The sequence below is a fragment of the Phyllobates terribilis genome, unplaced genomic scaffold (assembly GCF_046119375.1).
Source record: "Phyllobates terribilis strain yellow unplaced genomic scaffold, ASM4611937v1 Scaffold_3__8_contigs__length_932513732, whole genome shotgun sequence".
Classification (NCBI taxonomy): Eukaryota; Metazoa; Chordata; class Amphibia; order Anura; family Dendrobatidae; genus Phyllobates; species Phyllobates terribilis.
This window is the reverse complement of record NW_027362763.1, coordinates 918,209,452-918,232,337: the sequence shown is the minus strand read 5'-3', so window position 1 is coordinate 918,232,337 and position 22,886 is coordinate 918,209,452. Positions and strand designations below refer to the sequence as shown.

The 22,886-nt window shown below is 46.3% G+C and overlaps 1 protein-coding gene across 1 annotated transcript in view; it reads right to left on the bottom strand.

Moving 5' to 3' along the window:
- Positions 1-127: 127 nt before the first annotated feature.
- PSMB1 (proteasome 20S subunit beta 1) overlaps positions 128-22,886 on the bottom strand; it is a 36,383-nt gene continuing 13,624 nt past the window's right edge. Inside the window, exons 2-6 of the mRNA XM_073672807.1 lie at positions 14,888-14,995; positions 11,398-11,479; positions 4,569-4,698; positions 1,531-1,637; positions 128-394 (exon numbers count right to left, since the gene is read on the bottom strand). Coding sequence (XP_073528908.1) covers positions 209-394; positions 1,531-1,637; positions 4,569-4,698; positions 11,398-11,479; positions 14,888-14,995 — 613 coding nt within the window. The 3' untranslated portion in view covers positions 128-208. The remainder of the gene's footprint in view (positions 395-1,530; positions 1,638-4,568; positions 4,699-11,397; positions 11,480-14,887; positions 14,996-22,886) is intronic.

Sequence of the window (22,886 nt, the reverse complement as noted above, 5' to 3'; positions counted from 1 at the left end):
CTTAACATCCACTACATTCTTTTATTTTCACAAGCACTTTTGTACATGTATTGCAAAAGTGCTGTGGATTTGCAGTGCCAAACAGGTGACAACTAAACTCATAGCCGCAAATAAAAAAAATATGCGCTTTGGGAAAAGGAGTTATTTTAATAAAGAGAAAAAAAAAAGTTACAAAGTAAATCAAGTAGACTGCTACAGATGAAGTGAATTAATCTTTTCTCAGAGAAACAGACTCTTCTCTTATGCCATCCTTGGTCACAATGCTGATTTTTAGGGCATCCCCTGTGTACACATCTCTTTCCGCTGCAGAAATAAATACATCTTTCACAAGTTGCTGCGCCTTTTCCAAGGTTAGTGGAAGCTGTTCCACATTTTGCATGTTCTTGTATCCAATCTAAGAATATAAGCATAGAAATATTAGCCTTGTAGCATAGAAATAGACAAAACCTAAGCATTGATAAAGAAAAATGGTGCAATGTGACCATATCCTTCCAGGCAACTAGCAAAATTGCAGCTAAATTAAATTGGATAGATGTAAAGCAGCGGCTTTGTGTGGAGGGAAGAGTGGCGAGATAGTCCGCTGTAACACTAGACACTAAAAAGGTGTCATGGGTTTTAGAAACTCATCTGGCTGCGGTTTGTTCTTTTTTTGCTATATATATATATATATATATATATATATATATATATATATATATAGACTAGCACACATCTAAATAGTACAGTGTAATATAGGCAAGCTGCACGTTCATCTAAGCAACTGTAGGTTCTCCAAATAGACAAGCAATCATTTTAATTAAATAAGTCAGTATTCCCCTCCCCTAAATATTACTAATTTACATATGAGATGTAGTGCACATGTATTAAAACACTTACCAATCAGTCTTCCCTGGTTTACAGTAACGCTACAGTCAATTTCAGGGTCACGTAAGTGGTCCTTACACAGGGACTGTGTGCTACTCCTTTTAATGCAAGCCTATGGATCCTCAGAACGAGTCTCCATACACTGAAAATTGTGAAAGCAACTCCGAGTCCACACAAACGCCTGTGTGACTGGAGAGTCCCCTTTTAGAAAAGGTGACCCACAAAAGGACCAGAGATGTGCTGGAAACTGAGAACAACAGATTGCTGAAAATTGTAATACTCTTGCACTACATCTCACACAATTAGGATGTTATAGGAAGGAAAACATATTTAAAGAGATATTTCCATAATCACAACCAATCACCTATCCACAACAATCATGAGCAGGGCTTGATACAGTCCCACATGTGCATGGAAGCAGTGGTGTAGCTAGTGCCCTGCCACTATTTAAAATGTATGGCATTGCCAGAGATAGCCAGATACAATACTACCATTATCTCTGAAGTTCACTGCACATTATTGTTACAACCCAAGAGTAATAATTGGATGATTTAAATTAGCCTTAAGCAATGGCAGTGGACCGAGTTCAAATGATTTGGCCAACTTACATATTTCTGAAGAGAAACGATAGGTAAAAGGATACATTATAACTAAAGATAATATTACCTGGTTATCTAAAAGGGGCTGAAGCATGGCACTTGCAGAACCACCAGCCTTGTATGCATCTCTCTGGTAAGATCCTACTGGGTCAAAACTGTACACTGCTCCTTTACCTAAAAAGAAAAAAGGTGACAGTAAACACTTGTCCTTTAAAACAGCTCCACATGTGTAAAGGCTAAAGACAATTCATCTACATGTGCTGCCTTTTTCTGAAACCAAGCCTACTGTAATTCATTTGTAATGTATAATTGGTGCTTTTTGATTGTTAAAGGGGTTGTCCGCTACCAGACAACTAGTTCTTAATTGCTCTTACAAAGTACTGAAAATCTCCAGCTAATAAGCAGCCGCCCATTGTCCACAGCGATTACGTAGGTATGTGATTTTTTTTTTAGGAACTTAACCCCTTAGGGACCCCTGATAGGAAGTTGAGTGTTAAAACTTGACCTGCGATTTCTCATTTTTCCAACAAAATCTACAAATATTTTTTATTTTTTTTTATATATATATACAAAAGTTCTGAAATTTTTTTGTTCACCAACATATACATTTAGAAAAGTTTGTCGCTGTAGTCACCGATTTAAAGAATCAGGTTACCAGATTTGTATTGTAGTACGAATTCCATTAAAAAAAATCAAAAAAAAAAAAACACATGAGTTTTTTTCCCACCTTTCCACCACACTTGGAATTTCTTCTCAGTTTTTCATTACACTATATAGTAATCTCATAATTCCCATGTACTCCCCATGCTGGCTAAACTCTTCTCCGCCTTTATCAATGTTCTAGTAGAAAAAAAAGTCTAGTTGGCATGTGACCAAAAGTATGTAAAGTTGCATTCAAGCGTTCACAATCACCCACACAGGGAATGAGAGTATGCACATCACATACTGTAACATTACAGCAGTCTGAGGTCATCTAGAAAGAAAGCAGGAGTTTTCTTCTTAGACTGGACAACCCCTTCTTGGAAAACCCTCTTCAAAAATCAGGCAAATAAAATTGGCAATGCAGTTTTTGGTGAAGTTATTGGAGCCAGAAGTAGTAGTATAAAATGCTTCCTTCATATTTGGCTCTTTGTATCATTGGAAAAAAGTTACCAATGTTTTGTTAATGGATATAACATTTTCACGGTTTCTTCTAAATTACGTTCCAATTTATAATATTTGAGGATATTCTAATGAATTTTGCCTGGCAAAGCAGAAAATCAACATTGCATTAACACTAGAAGGATGGTTGGTGGGAGTTAAACACTAGGCAACCCCCATGGATCAGAATTATCCACCCAGAGGCTAGTTAAAAGCATACAGGGCAGAACCTGTACGTTGCTCAGTGGTTTCTGCAGGATACTCTGCTTGATCTCTTATGGGCCGCTGCCATTAAGCAATGTACAGAGCTGCTGTGTTCCATCCAGTACCCTATATAACAGCCAAGTGGAATCTCTTAACGCCTTCATAACCGGAGCCAGACCTTTTTTATTTTTCATTCACTACGGCGTGAGGGCTTATTTTTTGTGGGACGAGTTGTACTTTTAAACACCATCTCTGGTTTTACCAGATTGTTTACAGGAAAATGGGGAAAAAATTCCAAGAGCGGTGCAAAAAAAATGCAATTCCACAGTTTTTTTTATTTTACCACGTTCACTGAATGCTAAAACTGACCAGCCATTATTATTCTCCAGGTCATTACGAGTTCGTAGACACCAAACATGTATAGGTTCTTTCTTATTTAAGTGGTGAAAAAAAATTCCAAACTTTGCTACAAAAAAATAAATAAATGGCAGCATTTTCCGAGACCCGTAGAGTCTCCATTTTTCGTGATCTGGGGCTGGATGAGTGCTTATTTTTTGTGCGCCGAGCTGATGTTTTTATTGATACCATCTTGGGATAAATCCTATGTTTTGATCGCCCGTTATTGCATTTTACTGCAATGTTGCGGCGACCAAAAAAATGTAATTCTGGCGTTTGGAATTTTTTTTCTCGCTACGCCGTTTACCGATCGGATTAATTCTTTTTTTATATTGATAGATCGGGCGATTCTGAACGCGGCGATACCAAATATGTGTATGTGGGTTATTTTTTTATTTTGAATGGGGCAAAAAGGGGGGTGATTTAAACTTTTATATTTTTAAAAAAAAAAAAACATGTTTTTTTTTTTACACTTTCTGCATGTTTCAATAGTCTCATTAGGAGACTAGAAGCTGCAGTTTTCTGATTGCTTCTACTGCATACAGGCGACAAGCAGATCGCCTGTATGCAGGAGAAATGCTCCTGTGCTATGAGCGTCATTTCTGGGCGCTTGGAACGCACACCGCCGTGTTTTTTGGGTGATGTTATAAGATATACTTGGGTACTGCTGTTAGGGCGGGAGCTAACACCAGGGGCACGACAGGGTAGTTTTTCTTTTTATTTTTAAAGAACAAATCGAATGAATGGGATGAAGAACCCTGAATGATGCCCACATTCACGTTTGATAGCACTGTATTTTTTTCATTTATTGACCAGGACTGGTTTGAAACTATTGGCCTTTTGTTAAACATTTAAAGGGTCATATGTGTATATCCTAAAGGGGCTATTTAGACATTATATGTCTCAGGTCTATTTGTCTATTTTTTACATTGGCCTCTTTTTTGTATGTCCTGATGGGGAAAAAGGTTTAACAAGTAGCTGGTATCAGATATTGGAGGTACAAATGTTTTTTAGAGATTTATTAAAAGTTATAACAGCCAAGAGGTATCTCTTAAAATATATGTTGTTGATACTGAGGTAATTAGGTAATTTTCTGCCGTAAGTCAAGCAGATTCTAGCTATTCTATTACACCATCCAGTACCCTGCTTATACCAAACTGTTGTTGGCACACAATACAGATGACTGATGGTGTTGTCGGCATTGAACTCTCCCCTTGATCGCATATTGATGCCTATGCCAAGGATAGATTAATTATTCAGTCCTAGACAGCCCCTTAAATACATGTTCTGTACAAAATGTCTATGGGGAATTAGAATCAGGTCAATTACTAAACAGACTAGGGAGGAAAGAAAAAAAAAAATCACCATCTTCATCAAGGCCTCCGATAATATTGTACACGTAGTAGGGAAAGAAGCGTCTGGAGTAGAGTATTGTAGAAAGCATTGCTGCGATAGCTCCGCTGGTCATGGTCTTGTTGTTTGAGTGTTTGTACATCTTAAGGCGAGACAAAAATAGTGCCGATTACAATGTATACACAATAATGATTGTCACGTGAAGTTTTGTATTATTGTCCACATAAATAGAAAACCACCCTACAAAAAAACAATTTTCACACTGATATTGGACTCAAACATCCTGTTATGTACAAACAAGACCGCTAAAAGGTCACCATCACAAACAGTATAATGAAAGATAATCCCATGTTATCTACAGTATATAGAGGAGTGATCTTTCATAATAGCCTCCCCCTCCATTCACAATAACCTTTGCCAGGATTAGAGCATGCACAGTTCATACTTCTATACAATTAGGGTCTGAATCTTCTGTTAATAATAAGAAGGAAGGAGTCTAATATTTTGGGCTAATAAAAATGTTCACAATTGGGTTCATTAAAAAAATTGTGATGCTGCAATCCCCCCCCCACCCATTAGCCTGGAGACTAAACCCACAAGGGCAGGGCTCTCTCCTTTCTGTGCCAGTCTGCCATGGTTAGTTTCTTGACTGTAATTTATACTTTGTATGTAACCCCCTTCTCATGTACAGCACCATGGAAGGTATAACACCATGGAAGAAACACCACAACACCCACCACAAACCACCAACACCAACCCTTAAAGGGCTTGTGCCACCATAAAGAATACAGTTAACCAACCAGAAAAGGTGGAAATAAATAGTTTTGCAATTTAGTGTTTCAAAATTATGCTTCATTCAAAAGATACCAAGCTTTTATATTTTGAATTCTGCCCCCTGGCATTAGTCCATTACGTCCTGGTAGTGGGTGATCAGCTGGTCGAGTTTGCGCACTTCCTGTCATAAGAGCCCCCCGCAGTGTGCACAATGTATTCTCTGTCACAAGGCTCCCTGTTGTAAGCACAGAGTGTCTTTGTGACCCCCCCTCGCCCTGTGCTCACAGCTGATCTCCGGGTGAGACTCCCCCCTTGCCCTGCGCTCACAGCTGATCTCCGGGTGAGACTCCCCCCCTCGCTCTGCGCTCACAGCTGATCTCCGGGTGAGACCCCCCCTCCCCCTTCCCTCCCCCTGCGCTCACAGCTGATCTCCGGGTGAGACCCCCCCTCCCCCTTCCCTCGCCCTGCGGTCACAGCTGATCTCCGGGTGAGACCCCCCCTCCCCCTTCCCTCCCCCTGCGCTCACAGCTGATCTTCGGGTGAGACTCCCCCTCGCCCTGCGCTCACAGCTGATCTCCGGGTGAGACCCCCCCTCCCCCTTCCCTCCCCCTGCGCTCACAGCTGATCTTCGGGTGCGGGTGAGACCCCCCCCCACTCCCTGCGCTCACAGCTGATCTCCGGGTGAGACTCCCCCCTCCCCCTGCGCTCACAGCTGATCTTCGGGTGAGACCCCCCCCCCCTCGCCCCGCGCTCACAGCTGATCTTCGGGTGAGACCCCCCCCCCCTCGCCCCGCGCTCACAGCTGATCTCCGGGAGAGCCCCCCCCCTGCGCTCACAGCTGATATCCGGGTGAGACCGCCCCCCCTCCCCCTGCGCTCACAGCTGATCTCCGGGAGAGCCCCCCCCCCCTGCGCTCACAGCTGATCTCCGGGTGAGACCGCCCCCCCTCCCCCTGCGCTCACAGCTGATCTCCGGCTGAGACCGCCCCCCCTCCCCCTGCGCTCACAGCTGATCTCCGGGTGAGACCCCCCCTCCCCCTTCCCTCGCCCTGCGGTCACAGCTGATCTCCGGGTGAGACCCCCCCTCGCCCTGCGCTCACAGCTGATCTCTGGGTGAGATCATCTGCTTCACATACCTGTAAGCACCAAAGCAGAGAGACGCTCCCTGTGCTTACCCGGAGATCAGCTGTGAGCGCAGGGCGAGGGGGGTGTCTCACCCGGAGATCAGCTGTGAGCGCAGGGCGAGGGGGGTGTCTCACCCGGAGATCAGCTGTGAGCGCAGGGCGAGGGGGGTGTCTCACCCGGAGATCAGCTGTGAGCGCAGGGCGAGGGGGGTGTCTCACCCGGAGATCAGCTGTGAGCGCAGGGCGAGGGGGGTGTCTCACCCGGAGATCAGCTGTGAGCGCAGGGCGAGGGGGGTGTCTCACCCGGAGATCAGCTGTGAGCGCAGGGCGAGGGGGGTGTCTCACCCGGAGATCAGCTGTGAGCGCAGGGCGAGGGGGGTGTCTCACCCGGAGATCAGCTGTGAGCGCAGGGCGAGGGGGGTGTCTCACCCGGAGATCAGCTGTGAGCGCAGGGCGAGGGGGGTGTCTCACCCGGAGATCAGCTGTGAGCGCAGGGCGAGGGGGGTGTCTCACCCGGAGATCAGCTGTGAGCGCAGGGCGAGGGGGGTGTCTCACCCGGAGATCAGCTGTGAGCGCAGGGCGAGGGGGGTGTCTCACCCGGAGATCAGCTGTGAGCGCAGGGCGAGGGGGGTGTCTCACCCGGAGATCAGCTGTGAGCGCAGGGCGAGGGGGGTGTCTCACCCGGAGATCAGCTGTGAGCGCAGGGCGAGGGGGGTGTCTCACCCGGAGATCAGCTGTGAGCGCAGGGCGAGGGGGGTGTCTCACCCGGAGATCAGCTGTGAGCGCAGGGCGAGGGGGGTGTCTCACCCGGAGATCAGCTGTGAGCGCAGGGCGAGGGGGGTGTCTCACCCAGAGATCAGCTGTGAGCGCAGGGCGAGGGGGGTGTCTCACCCAGAGATCAGCTGTGAGCGCAGGGCGAGGGGGGTGTCTCACCCAGAGATCAGCTGTGAGCGCAGGGCGAGGGGGGTGTCTCACCCAGAGATCAGCTGTGAGCGCAGGGCGAGGGGGGTGTCTCACCCAGAGATCAGCTGTGAGCGCAGGGCGAGGGGGGTGTCTCACCCAGAGATCAGCTGTGAGCGCAGGGCGAGGGGGGTGTCTCACCCAGAGATCAGCTGTGAGCGCAGGGCGAGGGGGGTGTCTCACCCAGAGATCAGCTGTGAGCGCAGGGCGAGGGGGGTGTCTCACCCAGAGATCAGCTGTGAGCGCAGGGCGAGGGGGGTGTCTCACCCAGAGATCAGCTGTGAGCGCAGGGCGAGGGGGGTGTCTCACCCAGAGATCAGCTGTGAGCGCAGGGCGAGGGGGGTGTCTCACCCAGAGATCAGCTGTGAGCGCAGGGCGAGGGGGGTGTCTCACCCAGAGATCAGCTGTGAGCGCAGGGCGAGGGGGGTGTCTCACCCAGAGATCAGCTGTGAGCGCAGGGCGAGGGGGGTGTCTCACCCAGAGATCAGCTGTGAGCGCAGGGCGAGGGGGGTGTCTCACCCAGAGATCAGCTGTGAGCGCAGGGCGAGGGGGGTGTCTCACCCAGAGATCAGCTGTGAGCGCAGGGCGAGGGGGGTGTCTCACCCAGAGATCAGCTGTGAGCGCAGGGCGAGGGGGGTGTCTCACCCAGAGATCAGCTGTGAGCGCAGGGCGAGGGGGGTGTCTCACCCAGAGATCAGCTGTGAGCGCAGGGCGAGGGGGGTGTCTCACCCAGAGATCAGCTGTGAGCGCAGGGCGAGGGGGGTGTCTCACCCAGAGATCAGCTGTGAGCGCAGGGCGAGGGGGGTGTCTCACCCAGAGATCAGCTGTGAGCGCAGGGCGAGGGGGGTGTCTCACCCAGAGATCAGCTGTGAGCGCAGGGCGAGGGGGGTGTCTCACCCAGAGATCAGCTGTGAGCGCAGGGCGAGGGGGGTGTCTCACCCAGAGATCAGCTGTGAGCGCAGGGCGAGGGGGGTGTCTCACCCAGAGATCAGCTGTGAGCGCAGGGCGAGGGGGGTGTCTCACCCAGAGATCAGCTGTGAGCGCAGGGCGAGGGGGGTGTCTCACCCAGAGATCAGCTGTGAGCGCAGGGCGAGGGGGGTGTCTCACCCAGAGATCAGCTGTGAGCGCAGGGCGAGGGGGGTGTCTCACCCAGAGATCAGCTGTGAGCGCAGGGCGAGGGGGGTGTCTCACCCAGAGATCAGCTGTGAGCGCAGGGCGAGGGGGGTGTCTCACCCAGAGATCAGCTGTGAGCGCAGGGCGAGGGGGGTGTCTCACCCAGAGATCAGCTGTGAGCGCAGGGCGAGGGGGGTGTCTCACCCAGAGATCAGCTGTGAGCGCAGGGCGAGGGGGGTGTCTCACCCAGAGATCAGCTGTGAGCGCAGGGCGAGGGGGGTGTCTCACCCAGAGATCAGCTGTGAGCGCAGGGCGAGGGGGGTGTCTCACCCAGAGATCAGCTGTGAGCGCAGGGCGAGGGGGGTGTCTCACCCAGAGATCAGCTGTGAGCGCAGGGCGAGGGGGGTGTCTCACCCAGAGATCAGCTGTGAGCGCAGGGCGAGGGGGGTGTCTCACCCAGAGATCAGCTGTGAGCGCAGGGCGAGGGGGGTGTCTCACCCAGAGATCAGCTGTGAGCGCAGGGCGAGGGGGGTGTCTCACCCAGAGATCAGCTGTGAGCGCAGGGCGAGGGGGGTGTCTCACCCAGAGATCAGCTGTGAGCGCAGGGCGAGGGGGGTGTCTCACCCAGAGATCAGCTGTGAGCGCAGGGCGAGGGGGGTGTCTCACCCAGAGATCAGCTGTGAGCGCAGGGCGAGGGGGGTGTCTCACCCAGAGATCAGCTGTGAGCGCAGGGCGAGGGGGGTGTCTCACCCAGAGATCAGCTGTGAGCGCAGGGCGAGGGGGGTGTCTCACCCAGAGATCAGCTGTGAGCGCAGGGCGAGGGGGGTGTCTCACCCAGAGATCAGCTGTGAGCGCAGGGCGAGGGGGGTGTCTCACCCAGAGATCAGCTGTGAGCGCAGGGCGAGGGGGGTGTCTCACCCAGAGATCAGCTGTGAGCGCAGGGCGAGGGGGGTGTCTCACCCAGAGATCAGCTGTGAGCGCAGGGCGAGGGGGGTGTCTCACCCAGAGATCAGCTGTGAGCGCAGGGCGAGGGGGGTGTCTCACCCAGAGATCAGCTGTGAGCGCAGGGCGAGGGGGGTGTCTCACCCAGAGATCAGCTGTGAGCGCAGGGCGAGGGGGGTGTCTCACCCAGAGATCAGCTGTGAGCGCAGGGCGAGGGGGGTGTCTCACCCAGAGATCAGCTGTGAGCGCAGGGCGAGGGGGGTGTCTCACCCAGAGATCAGCTGTGAGCGCAGGGCGAGGGGGGTGTCTCACCCAGAGATCAGCTGTGAGCGCAGGGCGAGGGGGGTGTCTCACCCAGAGATCAGCTGTGAGCGCAGGGCGAGGGGGGTGTCTCACCCAGAGATCAGCTGTGAGCGCAGGGCGAGGGGGGTGTCTCACCCAGAGATCAGCTGTGAGCGCAGGGCGAGGGGGGTGTCTCACCCAGAGATCAGCTGTGAGCGCAGGGCGAGGGGGGTGTCTCACCCAGAGATCAGCTGTGAGCGCAGGGCGAGGGGGGTGTCTCACCCAGAGATCAGCTGTGAGCGCAGGGCGAGGGGGGTGTCTCACCCAGAGATCAGCTGTGAGCGCAGGGCGAGGGGGGTGTCTCACCCAGAGATCAGCTGTGAGCGCAGGGCGAGGGGGGTGTCTCACCCAGAGATCAGCTGTGAGCGCAGGGCGAGGGGGGTGTCTCACCCAGAGATCAGCTGTGAGCGCAGGGCGAGGGGGGTGTCTCACCCAGAGATCAGCTGTGAGCGCAGGGCGAGGGGGGTGTCTCACCCAGAGATCAGCTGTGAGCGCAGGGCGAGGGGGGTGTCTCACCCAGAGATCAGCTGCGCCTGTGAGCTCAGGGGGTGAATCACAGACACAACTGTGCTTACAGCAAGGAGCCTTGTGACAGAATACATTGTGTACACTGCGGGGGGGGTCTCTTATGATAGGAACTGCGCAAACTCGACCAGCTGATCACCCACTACCAGGACGTAATGGAGTAACGCCAGGGGGCGCCAAAGAGCAGAATTCAAAAAATTAAAGCTTGGTATCTTTTGAATGAAGCATAATTTTGAATCACTATAAATTGCAAAACTATTTATTTCCACCTTTTCTGGTTAGTTAACTGTATTCTTTATGGTGGCATAACCCCTTAAAAAATACAGTTTGTCTCCTCTAGCACTGTCTATTGCTGGCTGCAGAAGTTAACTGAGAAAAGGTCAGAGGGATCAGTCTGAATGGAGAGTTTATAACCACCTCCTATCAGCCGATCCATGACCACTTGAAAGTTAACACGAACTTTGATCGACTGAGGAGCTCAGTAGAAGATAGATAAGATATATAAACTCTACTATCAGAACGACCTCACTGACAGATTCTCAGTTAATTCATTCTGCAGCCACAGACTGCAATACAGAAGGTAAATGGTGCACAATTTTTAATGAAACCTAAATTACAAAAGTTTTTAGGGAAAAAATACACACAAAGTGGAAAAAAAAGCTCCTGCATCTGTTCATATTCTTTAAAATAGAAAAGTAAAGAATTGCACGTTGTCATGCAAGTCTCAAAGGGCCCTCATACTATGGCACAACCATCAGTTGATCTAAAGGAATTTATGAAAACACTGTCCATAAATGCATTTATTAAGGCAATTAAGTGTTGCTTGCAACCCCCCTCTATGAGCCACAGTGAAAAAACACTAACAAGCAGTGGCACTGCTAGCTAGGTAAATGTTGGCTTGTAACGGCTTCCTCCAACATGGAGGCGCTATTCTTTCCCGTGCAGCAGGTACCCGACTCCAGCATAGGCTAAAACTAAGACCTACCATTCAAATAAGTATTCAGGCCAAACAGCTAGAAACGTGCCACCATTTTTTAAACGCAAAATACGTTAATGATTTACCTTTAACCTAGCTTCAATTATTTTAGTCAGAGTGAGGCAGTCCCCATGAAATCCGCTGCAACCGATGACTGTTTTGTCTGTCCTGTGGAAGAAAAAAAAAAAAAAAAAGCAATATTAATCTCAGACATTGTCATCACTGGGTGATGTAGGAAGGTGAATGTACTCAGCCATTTCCTGAAAATATAATCCTAGACCTAACAGATTACCAACGTGGGATGATTGTGTGCAATGATGTGGTGAGAGACTTGGGCCATGTTTCCACCTAGAATAAAAGCTGTGATTTCTTTCCTCAGCTGTTCTTTAGTGTAACAGCTAAAGAAAAGTCTAAAAAGTCTTTAACCTCTACCCAACATATCGGTGAGGCGCTTAAACACCAAAATATTATGCTTAACATACTTACTATTAGGGTTATTAGGGAGGATTCACTTGAGGCAGATATTATTGGAGAAGCTTCTGCTATTATGCAAGTCTCATTCAGAATAATGGGACAGTTGCTGAAAAACCTGCAACACAATCTGTATTCATGTTACAGAGTGAATAAAGCCTAATCACTTCTATTGGGGTGTCCTGGTCCTATCCTTATATACAGATTTATAGGAATCCTTAGGATCTGGATTTAATGACTCCATTTATCCATTTCAATTTTGGTTAGTCTGAAGTTCTCCACATTTTCTGCGTTATCTTGATAGAGTTAAATCCTTCACTGTCTATAGTAATGTCACCACAGCAGACCATGACAATCTGGTCTGCTCACATGACAGGTCTTCACTACGTACAGCAAAAGCATTGGGAATTGTGAAAAATGGCCACAAGATGAAGAATTATTCTTAAAGTAGGTCATTGGAAGCTGAATAAAAGGATACCTTTGAAACGTGGTCAAGGGACGGCCGCAAGATGTGAAGTACTATCTCTCTCTCTCTCTCTCTCTCTCTCTATATATCTCTCTCTCTCTCTCTCTCTCTCTCTATCTATCTCTCTATCTATCTCTCTATCTATCTCTCTATCTATCTCTCTATCTATACACATATATACATACATATATACACACAAACACATATATACACACACACAGTGAATAAATAGGACAACAGCAGTTCCTCTCCGTAACACCGAATCAGAATATACACAGGTACAGTTAACAGAATTAACAGTTATGTCAGCAAAATTACACTCGATTAACCCTTTCTATGCATAAAGCCATAAAACGACAGTGTTGTGCCAGTACTCTAGTAATCGCCTACTCAGAGCAGTTTTTGAAGTGACTCTTGAAGAAGAGTCCTTTTCTCCTAACTAGAGCTCCATAAAGTTATTTACATATGCGCATATATATTCAGTTATAAATGGTACCGGTATGTCCTGAGACTGAAGTGTTCTTGCTGGGCTGAGTCATGAATCAGAAAAGCTGACTGGAATCTCTTAGAGAATAACGATCTCTCTAACTCCTTAGAAATAAGGCCTCACGTGGCCTAGCTTAAGATGCTGTGTCCTTGGTTGTCCTCACAGAGTCGGCTCATGGCAAGCCGAACGCATCCCAGAGTCACACCACTCTATCCAGACCTTTTTCCAACGATGTGTAGCCTCACGGTCCTTGAACTCCCCTAGCAACAGTCACCAACTGCCAAACCCCCGCACTGCAACACTGGTCTCTCCACTGCCCTCTACTGGCCAGATCATATTACATCACAAATCTCCAATACAGTAAACTGATTATCCTTTATACCTTAATATCTGGAATCCAATAACTTATAACAGAGAAATCCACATTTCTTCATTTGTAAATGAGCTGTTAAAGGGTTACACCAGAGAGAAAAATTATTCTAATGGTCATGCCTTCATAAACTATAAAGAGAGCATGAATAAACCATCACAGTATATGAAATTCAATGTGACACTGGAGCTGCTGCCTTCCGGGATGTTACGTCAGATCAGGGGGCGTTGTCGGCTCCCGGCTTCTAGTAGCAGCCAGCCCCATGATACCATTTCCCCGCAGTCTGAGATCAGGGGACATGGCTATATACTGCAGCAGTCTATATTTATGCTCTGCTTGCCCCCCACACACTGTACTCGAGAACTATGCTTGTACACTTTTTTGACTGTCCACACTCCTGGACATGTCATAAAAAAGCTGCAAATACATGCTGCACAAGCCATGACCAGATCAGTGGACATGGCTTGTACAGCAGTGGATCGCAGAATGCGTTTTCAGCTTCTATATGAAATGTTCAGGAGTGTGGACAGTCAAAGGTATAGTTCTGGAGCGGAGAAGGGGGGTGTGGGTGGAGGCATGCAGAGCATAAATAAAATGGCTGCTACTGGCAGGAGCTGGCCACATCCCCCGATCTCAGGCTGCAGGGTGATGTTATGGAGAGCTGGCAGCTACTAGAAGCAGGCCACATCCCCCGATCTCAGGCTGCAGGGTGATGTTATGGAGAGCTGGCTGCTACTAGAAGCAGGCCACATCCCCTGATCTCAGGCTGCAGGGTGATGTTATGGAGAGCTGGCAGCTACTAGAAGCAGGCCACGTCCCCTGATCTCAGGCTGCAGGGTGATGTTATGGAGAGCTGGCAGCTACTAGAAGCAGGCCACATCCCCTGATCTCAGGCTGCAGGGTGATGTTATGGAGAGCTGGCAGCTACTAGAAGCAGGCCAACTCCCCTGATCTCAGGCTGCAGGGTGATGTTATGGAGAGCTGGCAGCTACTAGAAGCAGGCCACGTCCCCTGATCTCAGGCTGCAGGGTGATGTTATGGAGAGCTGGCTGCTACTAGAAGCAGGCCACACCCCCTGATCTGTGATGTAACGTCCCAGAACGGAGGGGTAGCACCGAGGAGCACCTCCAGCATCACAGTGAATTGAAAGTACTGTGAGGGTTATAAACAGCACTATTCATGCTCTTAAAAAGATGTCCATGCCCTCATAAAATTAGAATGTCCTCAGAGAACCCTTTTGAGAACTATGGGCTAGAAAATCTGCCTCCAGAGCTTATTTTAAATGAAAGCGGAAGTTAATAATTTGAGACAAGTAGATTAGGAGAGCAGACTTCCTGTCATTACGCCTCACACTGGCAAAGCTCCCTTTCGTTAGGGGCGCAGTCAGATGGTCATATAAATCGGACAGCAATGCAGGGACTGGCAGCGGCCATGTATTTCTGTGCAGCTGTCACGCACGGGTGAGCCACTGATTAGTCCGTGCACAATGTTCTGATCATGGTCCAATTCGTATGGCTGTCGGACTGTGCTCTGGAGAAAGATTCTCATGCAAATCAGTGTCCGGACCATATATCTTAGTTTATTTACATATAAGAAAAACGTGGATTTCTCTGGAATAAGAATTAGGATCACATATCAAGTTACATTTTATTCAGCTTCCTATGACTTATATGATCATATTGACAGCTTAGAAGGGATGATCCTACTGACCGACTCCCTTTAAATGTAATGATTAGAAACTTAACTGAGATAAAAATAAAATTCATCATGAAAAGGACTTACAGTTTGTAACACTTTGGAGTATCTCTGCTGTGGATTGAATACCCCTCACTTAACCTGGTATCTGATGCAACGATAGAAAAGTCTTCCCCTGCAAGAGCCAGTACAGTTCTAGGAAGAAAAATGTGAGATATTAGTGCTACCTGCTTTCTCATTCATGGTTTATTTTCTGACATGACTACAATGAGATCAAAGTTGAAAGGGAATCAGACTATGCTAATTGGTTGCATGTTGTTCGATGTAATGTTAATATTTTTGAAGACACTTTTTGCATTAGGCAAGACAACTAAAGAATGATTTTCCGTTCAGAAGTAATTCCTGCAATGGATACATGATGCATTACTCCTGGTCATTGCAATTCACACTAATATGCACAAACTCTGCTAGTTTTTCTCCCAGGAAAAACAAACAAATGTTGATCAGTAAATCTACATGCTAATATGGGGATTTTACATATTGTCAGTCCACAGAATGGATAGGTGATACATGCCCGAGTGCTGGGATCTACAGGGAGCCCGAGTCTCCCATGACTCAGTTCACCCCCTCATTTAGAAGGGCTTTGAATTGAGCAAGAGGTTAACCATGCCTCCTACCGCTTCATTTAACCCCTAACACATCCAATTTTCTATTTTCCTCCCCTTCTTCCAAGGCCCATAACTTTTTTCATTTTTCTGTGGACAGCCATGTGCAAGCTAGTTTCATTTTTTGTTTTTTTGCAGGACAAGTTTGAATTTGAATGACAAATTATCATGATTCACCAAGTCAGTAAGGTTATGGCAATACCAAACTTGTCTGGGTTTTTTCATATTTTAGTAATAAAAAGCACAAATGTGGGAATTATTTTTTTGTTTTTACAGAAGTGTCACCATTCTCTGAGAAACGCAACTTATTTTTCTGTTGATTGAGTCACTTGAAGGCTTGTTTTTTGTGTGACGAGCTGACCTCTTTATTGGTACCATTTTGGTGTAGATACAACACTTTGATCGCTTCTTAGCAACCAAAAAGACAAGAGTTTTGATGTTTTTCACTTCACGGTATTTACCAATCAAGTTAATGAATTTTATATTTTGATTGACCAGACTTATGGACACAGTGATATATGTATTTTTTTAAGATCTTTTCAATGGAGAAAAAAGTGGGGAAATTCAGGTTTATTTTTTAATTTTTATTGTGCATGTTTTAGTCACCTTACAGGACTTAAACCGGATTGCTTGAACTATATTCTAGAAAAATTCATAGTCTCCTATGTAGCCCATCTATAGTCTGGGTTTTAACTGGTCACCGTCATGGCAAGCACTGGGGTCTTCAGCAGATTCAGTTATCATGACCACCCATTGTCATTTGAAGGGTGAAGTGTACATGGAAAGGGCCTCTCCCCCTCTCCCAAACACAATAAATGTTGTCAGAGATTAGCATCCAAGCTAGCAGGAGTTAACACTAGGACTACTGGACTCGTGACCCCGCCTAGAACTACTGAAAGGAGTCATTTTGACTCCTTGCTTGTTTTCGTTTATTTTTAGAGTTTCATTTGTGGTTATTTATTAATAATTATATTTTTTGTAATGTATTATTATTGTGAGATCCAACAGTAATGCTTTTGATTGTTTTTTTTCTGCTTTTCTTATTTTTCTACAGAAAATAACAATAATTATAATAGACGTTTTTCAAACATTTTTTTTTATTCAAGTGCACACATATAAACAACAACTGAAGAACAAAAAGCAGAGAAAATGTAGGTGGAGGAGCATAAAAATGAAAATATGGCGCAGAATTCACCTTCTAAACATTTGGTGTTTCGCATTTTAGGCATTGCCTTTGATTTATGGCAGTACATTGCCCACACAAAGACTTACCACAAGTCTTACAATTTCCGACAGATCTATTTTTCTTGCACTTTTCTTTGATCTGGCAAAATTTTGTTTGAACCATCACTTCTGAGCATGTAGAAACTTGGGACGTGGAACCCTTTTCCCTATCTGTGACACAAGGACCACTCAACTCTCTCAGAAGCGTTTGCAAAAATGCCTTGCGTGACATTTTTTGGTGGGTAATCTCCTTGAATATTATCCATGCATTTATACCCGCAAAGTCTAAGGCATTTTCAAATGCATGAACAGGCCATCTCCTTGTGCATGTTCGTGTGGTATATTTTCGTGCCATCTGATCCACTACATCTACTCCATATTTTGTTTCATTGTAAAACTTTACCGTTTCTGGAGTTTTTTTTAGCGGAATCAGACGCAACAACATCTGGATGGACGGAACTCAAAATGACAACATTTTTGTTGGGCTTTCCTTGATATACTGTAAGTGTAAAATTGTCTTCATTTCTAAACACTTTAGTGTTGTACAATTCCTCTTTCATGGATTTTATTTCTTTAGGCACTTCTCGCCTTATCTTGTTCAGTGTTCCCACGATGGTTGTTCCTTTGCTTTTTAGCTGTTTAGCTAATTTTACTGAAGTAAAATAATTATCGGTTGTAACATTGCGACCTTTTTTCAAAAACGGGTCCAATAACTTCATTACCACATGGTCAGCTAAACGGTCCTCAGCACGGCGTGTGTCATCTTTGCCTAGATAAGGGAAGCCATTTGCCAGATATTTGCTCCTCTTATCAACAGCTAGCCAATATTTGTGGCCATATTTATCTGGTTTGGAAGGCATGTACTGCGTGAATGGACACCTAGTTTTGCTTGGAAAAAGTTGCTCATCCACCGTTATGTATGGGCCAGGTTTGTAACACGCAATACAATTTTCAATAAACCTGTCCCACACAGTAGAAAATAGAGCAAACTTGTCCGTTTGCAGTCTCTCCGATCGAGCAGATTTCTCATCAAATCTGAGAAACCTCATAATTTCAACAAAGCGGTCCCTAGACATTGTCGCTTTGCAAAACGGTATTCCCCAGTCATTACACCAAATACTGCTAATCGAGTGACGGTTCGTGCCAGATATTCCACGAGCATAGAATATCGCAATGAATGCATCTAGCTCCTCATCAGATAGAGTTTGTTCAGCATTACACAGTAATACAAGCAGGTAAAACACAAGGAAAATGTGAAAAGTTGACATGTAAATTGAACTACATCTATATGAACATCAGGGTAAATAAGACAGAGTGAAAAAATTATGCACAAAACTTTATAGCAACATTTAGTGACAAAAGGACCTCAAAATATAGTAGGGAGTCAAAATGACTCCCTTCAGTAGTTCTTGGTAAATTTTGAAAAAAACGCGCAAATTTTTCACCAAAATTATTTATTCTCACAAAATCTTTTTTCACATCATATTTGAGGAAAAGTCACCGAGTTTCAAGCCGGAATTCTGAAAAATGTAGTCACAGAAGAGAAATAAAAAACGAAAGGAGTCAAAATGACTCCATCTGTAGTTCTAGTGTTAAAGCGCAGTTCCATCTACTGCTGTTAAAGCCTCCGTCTCACACAGCGAGATTGCTAGCGAGATCGCTGCTGTGTCACGGTTTTGGTGACGCAACAGCGACCTCACCAGCGATGTCGCTATGTGTGACACTTTGCAACGATCAGGCCCCTGCTGTGAGGTCGCTGATTGCAGCAGAATGTCCTGGACCATTTTTTGGTCTTTGCCCTCCCGCTGGTCAGCACACATCGCTGTGTGTGACCAGCGGGACCAGCGATCAGGCTGGTAACCATGATAAACAGCGGGTTACTAGGGGCACACGCGCACTTAGTAACCCGCTGTTTATCATGGTTACCAGCCTGCTCTAGCAGGCTGGTAACCAGGAGCAGGACATCGTGGAAAGATTCTTTCCACGATGTCGCTGCTCCCCTGATCGCTGGTGAGCCTGCCTGTTTGACAGCTCACCAGCGATCACATAGCGACGCAGCAACGATCCCTCTTGACAGGTCGTATCGTTGTCGGGATCGCTGTAGCATCGCTAAGTGTGACGGGGCCTTAAGAGTCAGATGATGGCCAATACCACAGTCAATGTCGGCCTAAGTCCACTTCATACACCCGCTCCCAACTTGCGCCATACATGTATGGCAGATGTTGGGAAGGGGTTAGTCAGTGTGACAGATGGACAATCCAGCACGGCCGTCAACTGTTTTCATCTACCTCAGACACCTGATGGAGTGGCCCAGCACATAATTGAGACCCTGCTCAAGTTAGAATCCCACTCACTATAGTTGCTCAATGAGAAGGGGGCTCAGAAACATCATTTTTGTGATCAAGGGGGTCCCAACAAATAGAGGATAAACCTCCATTATGGAAAACCTCCTTTAGTTGCTTTTGGCCAGAACACATGACTTTGGGTTATATTAAGCTCTGCAGTTCCCAGTGATTGTGGGGAACTGTCCATTTCTTCAATGCATTTAATCAGTGACAAGGGCTTCCTTAAGAGGTTGTCCACTACTTCAGCACTGATGACCTATCCTTAAGATTGGACACCGGCCGATCAGACATTGATGACCAACACCCATCGGATGGGATCAGTGTTGGATGGAAGTACTCCCTTGTCGAGCTGCTCAGCTTTCTGGTAGTGGCCAAGGCTTGGTACTGCACAGCTGCCTCCTATTCAATGCAATAGGAGGCGGATGTGCAGTACCCTATGGCGGCCATTATCAGAAGATGGCCAGCTCCGGAAGCGAGTACTCCTGGCCAGCGGCCCCGATAAAAGCTGATCGGCCAGTGTGTCAGACCCTGGCCAGACACTGATGACCTATCCTAAGGATAAATCACCAATGCTAGAGTAGTGGATAACCTCTTTAAAAAGAAATGTCACAATTTTTATTTTTGTATTATCTATGCAATAACTTATTTTAATGAAAGATGTAATGTTTTAACATTTATTTCTGCAGCCACTGGGGGCTATCATTTTTATTTGCTGGTTTGCAAGCATCAGAGCACGACATACACTGCAAATACAACAGCCCCAGAACAAAGACAGTGGTCCGTATTTGACCCCATCATCTACACTGCAATTGTGTCAGGTGTGAATTGCGCATGCCCTCAAAGCTTCCCAGTTCAGAGTAGTGGGGGGGGGCCAGGCACCACTGTACTTTAGCCATGCGCATTGCTACAATTTCCCCGTTGCACTGTAAAAGGTGGTCCAGGCAACGGTAGTGAGCACAGTTCAGGCAGCCTGACATTGTACTAGTAATAGCAAGCTACCGAGCTGCTCTCATCACTGGAAGAGGTTACCTCTGTGGCCCTGCTCTGAGTAGTGAGAACAGGGCTGTCATGGTAGGTCAGGCAGCCCACCTTATGCTCAATACTGCAGTGTTGAAAGCACAGGAATACTCTGCTGAGCTCTGAACACAACTCTGCAGTGTAAAAACATAGATGTATGTGATGCAGGGACATCTGAATAAGGTTTTATTGTTGCGTCTCAAAAACGCATCAGAAGAGATGGCTTTGTGAAGGTCATCTCTTCCGATGCACTTTGCAGACGCAGCAGTAAAACCTCACTTAGATGTCCCTGCACCACAGACATCTGAATGATGCTTTACACTGATCAATCTTATGTTTGATACAGCGAGCAACAGTGCCAACAGAATTAGCACAGCCGGCTGTCCTGTCACACTGTCAGTATCACTTCGCAGTCACCAACAAAATGTCTCCACACTGTGATCCTAAACTTGATCTTCCCTTATCCTTTTGCAAACATCCAGAAGGGGAGGAGAGGAGCGATATCACACACACACACACACACACACACACACACACACACACACACACACGAGCAGATCAAGCCCGCATTAACTGCAGTCGTAATGTGAGCTAGTATTACACTGGTTTTCATGACAATTGTCAGCAGCTGCTCTCCTAAGTGTTTGAGAGTTGAAAAAAAAATAAAAACTTACTTATTCATATTTTATACCATTAAATTTTAACGAGTGTGATTAGCATTTTAAACACCTACACTAATGTTATGTATGTAAAGGCTCTTTAATGATGAATAAATCCCTTACCTTACTTGTAGAATTACATTTTGCAAAATCCATAGCAATGTTATGCTAAGGAGTCACAAGTGCAGTGGGCAGGCACTGCACTCACAGCTTTCCTGCTTCTCTCCCTGCCTTCTGTCACAGACAGAAGGAATAGGAGAGCTGTGAGTGCAGTTCCCGCCCACTGCACTTATGTTATGCTAATGGTCACAAGTATGGATTTCTCGAAAACACATTTCTACAAGCAGGGTAAAGGTTTACACCTCATTAATCCCTTAAGGACTGAGCCACTTTGTAGGTTAAAACTGACAAGTATCACTTTGAAGTAATAACTCTGGAAAGCTTCAACGGATCCCACAGATTCTGAGCTTGTTTTCTCGTGACATATTGTACTTCATGATGGTGGTAAAATTTGTTCTATATGACTTGCATTTATTTGTGAAAATATCGGAAATTTGGTGAAAACTTAGCAAATTTTCAAACTTGTAATTTTTTTGCCCTTAAACTAGATCGTTATGTCACACAAACTAGTTAATAAACATTTCCACAAGTCTACTTTACATTAACACAATTTTAAAAAAAAAATTATATAAATATATAGTTCACCTTCTCTGATAACTTCATTTTGCTGTGTAGGCTGGCCGACCCAAGCAGATAGTACTTCCCACTGTAAGACCCTTGAGTGAAATTGGCTCCAACAAATGCTGGAAATACATGAGGTTAATCAGATCCAAGATCCTCATTGCCATCCTGATGGAAATCTGCTTCTCCTGGATGGACTGAATCTCCCTCCTGACTTTCCTGCTTGTGCACTAGAAGGAAGGAATTTTGCTGTTCCGAGTCCAGCAGTACACCTAGGAAGATCTTTCGCTTTTCCGGTTTGGGGTCTGATTTTTTTCTTTATTAGCCATCAGAGTTTTCTCACCGAGATAGTTGTGGCCAGATGAGAGTTCATCTGCCTCGGTGAATTAGCCACTAACAGTTGGTCGTCTAGGTACGCAAAGATTAAGATATCTTTTCTTAGAAAGGCCATTACCTTCACCGTGAGTTTCGTAAAAATGCGAGGTGTGCAAGAGTCCAAATGGTAGGCAACTAAACTGGAAGTGTACTATTTTCCCCTGATCTTTCACTGCAAACCGAAGGTATTTTGATAGGACAGATGTAAGGGTACATGGTAATAGGCACTTTTTAGGTGCACATTACCAAATCCTTTACTAGGGGTATGATTGACTTTAAGGATTCCATCTTGAATGGTTTGTACAAGATCTATTGATTTAATGGTTTTAAATTTATGGATAGTTCGAAACTCTCCTCCAGGCCTCTTTATGGAGAACAGGCTTGAGTAAATGGCCTTGATATTGTTGGGAATGTGGGACTTCTACCACCACCTTTAAGTCTAGGAACTTTTTTTTAGATCTTTTATAAGTCTTTGATGGACTCCCGGGGACTGGGCAGATGTTAGACAAAACCTCTTGGGAGGCGTGTGGGTGAGTTTTATTCTGCATCCCAGAGAGATTGTCTGAAGTATTCACTGATTCCTGTATACTTTCTGCCAACACTCTAGGAAATATTGAAGCCTCCCACTGACGCTTCTGGTGTCGTCTCACCGTAATAGGAGCCTGGATTGCTAAAGGTAGCCTCTTCCTCCACCACCCTTGAGATAGCTCCACCTACCCGTCTTCCCATTTCCCCTGTAAACTTGTCTGGGATGAGTGGGTCCTCTGAAAGGAAGGCGTCTTCCTCTGGAAAACCTTTTGGTATCCGAAGCTTTTTCTAGCAGGTCATCTAGGACGGGCCCAAATACCTGTAAGCCTGATAAGGGAATGGAACATAACCACTCGAAGAATAAATTCTCTCCTGACCACATCTTCAGTTATAGCGCCCGGCTTGCAACATTGGACAGTGCACAGTTCCTTGCCATGTACTGAACCGCAGCGACATCTGCCATAAAAGTGGTAATCTTAAGCAGGGGGTAGCTATACCAAAATCTCCTATCTTGTGGTTTTGCTTCTTATGTGATTCTATAAATCTTCCACCCAGAGATTCATTGACCTGGCAACAGAAGTGGCTGCTATAT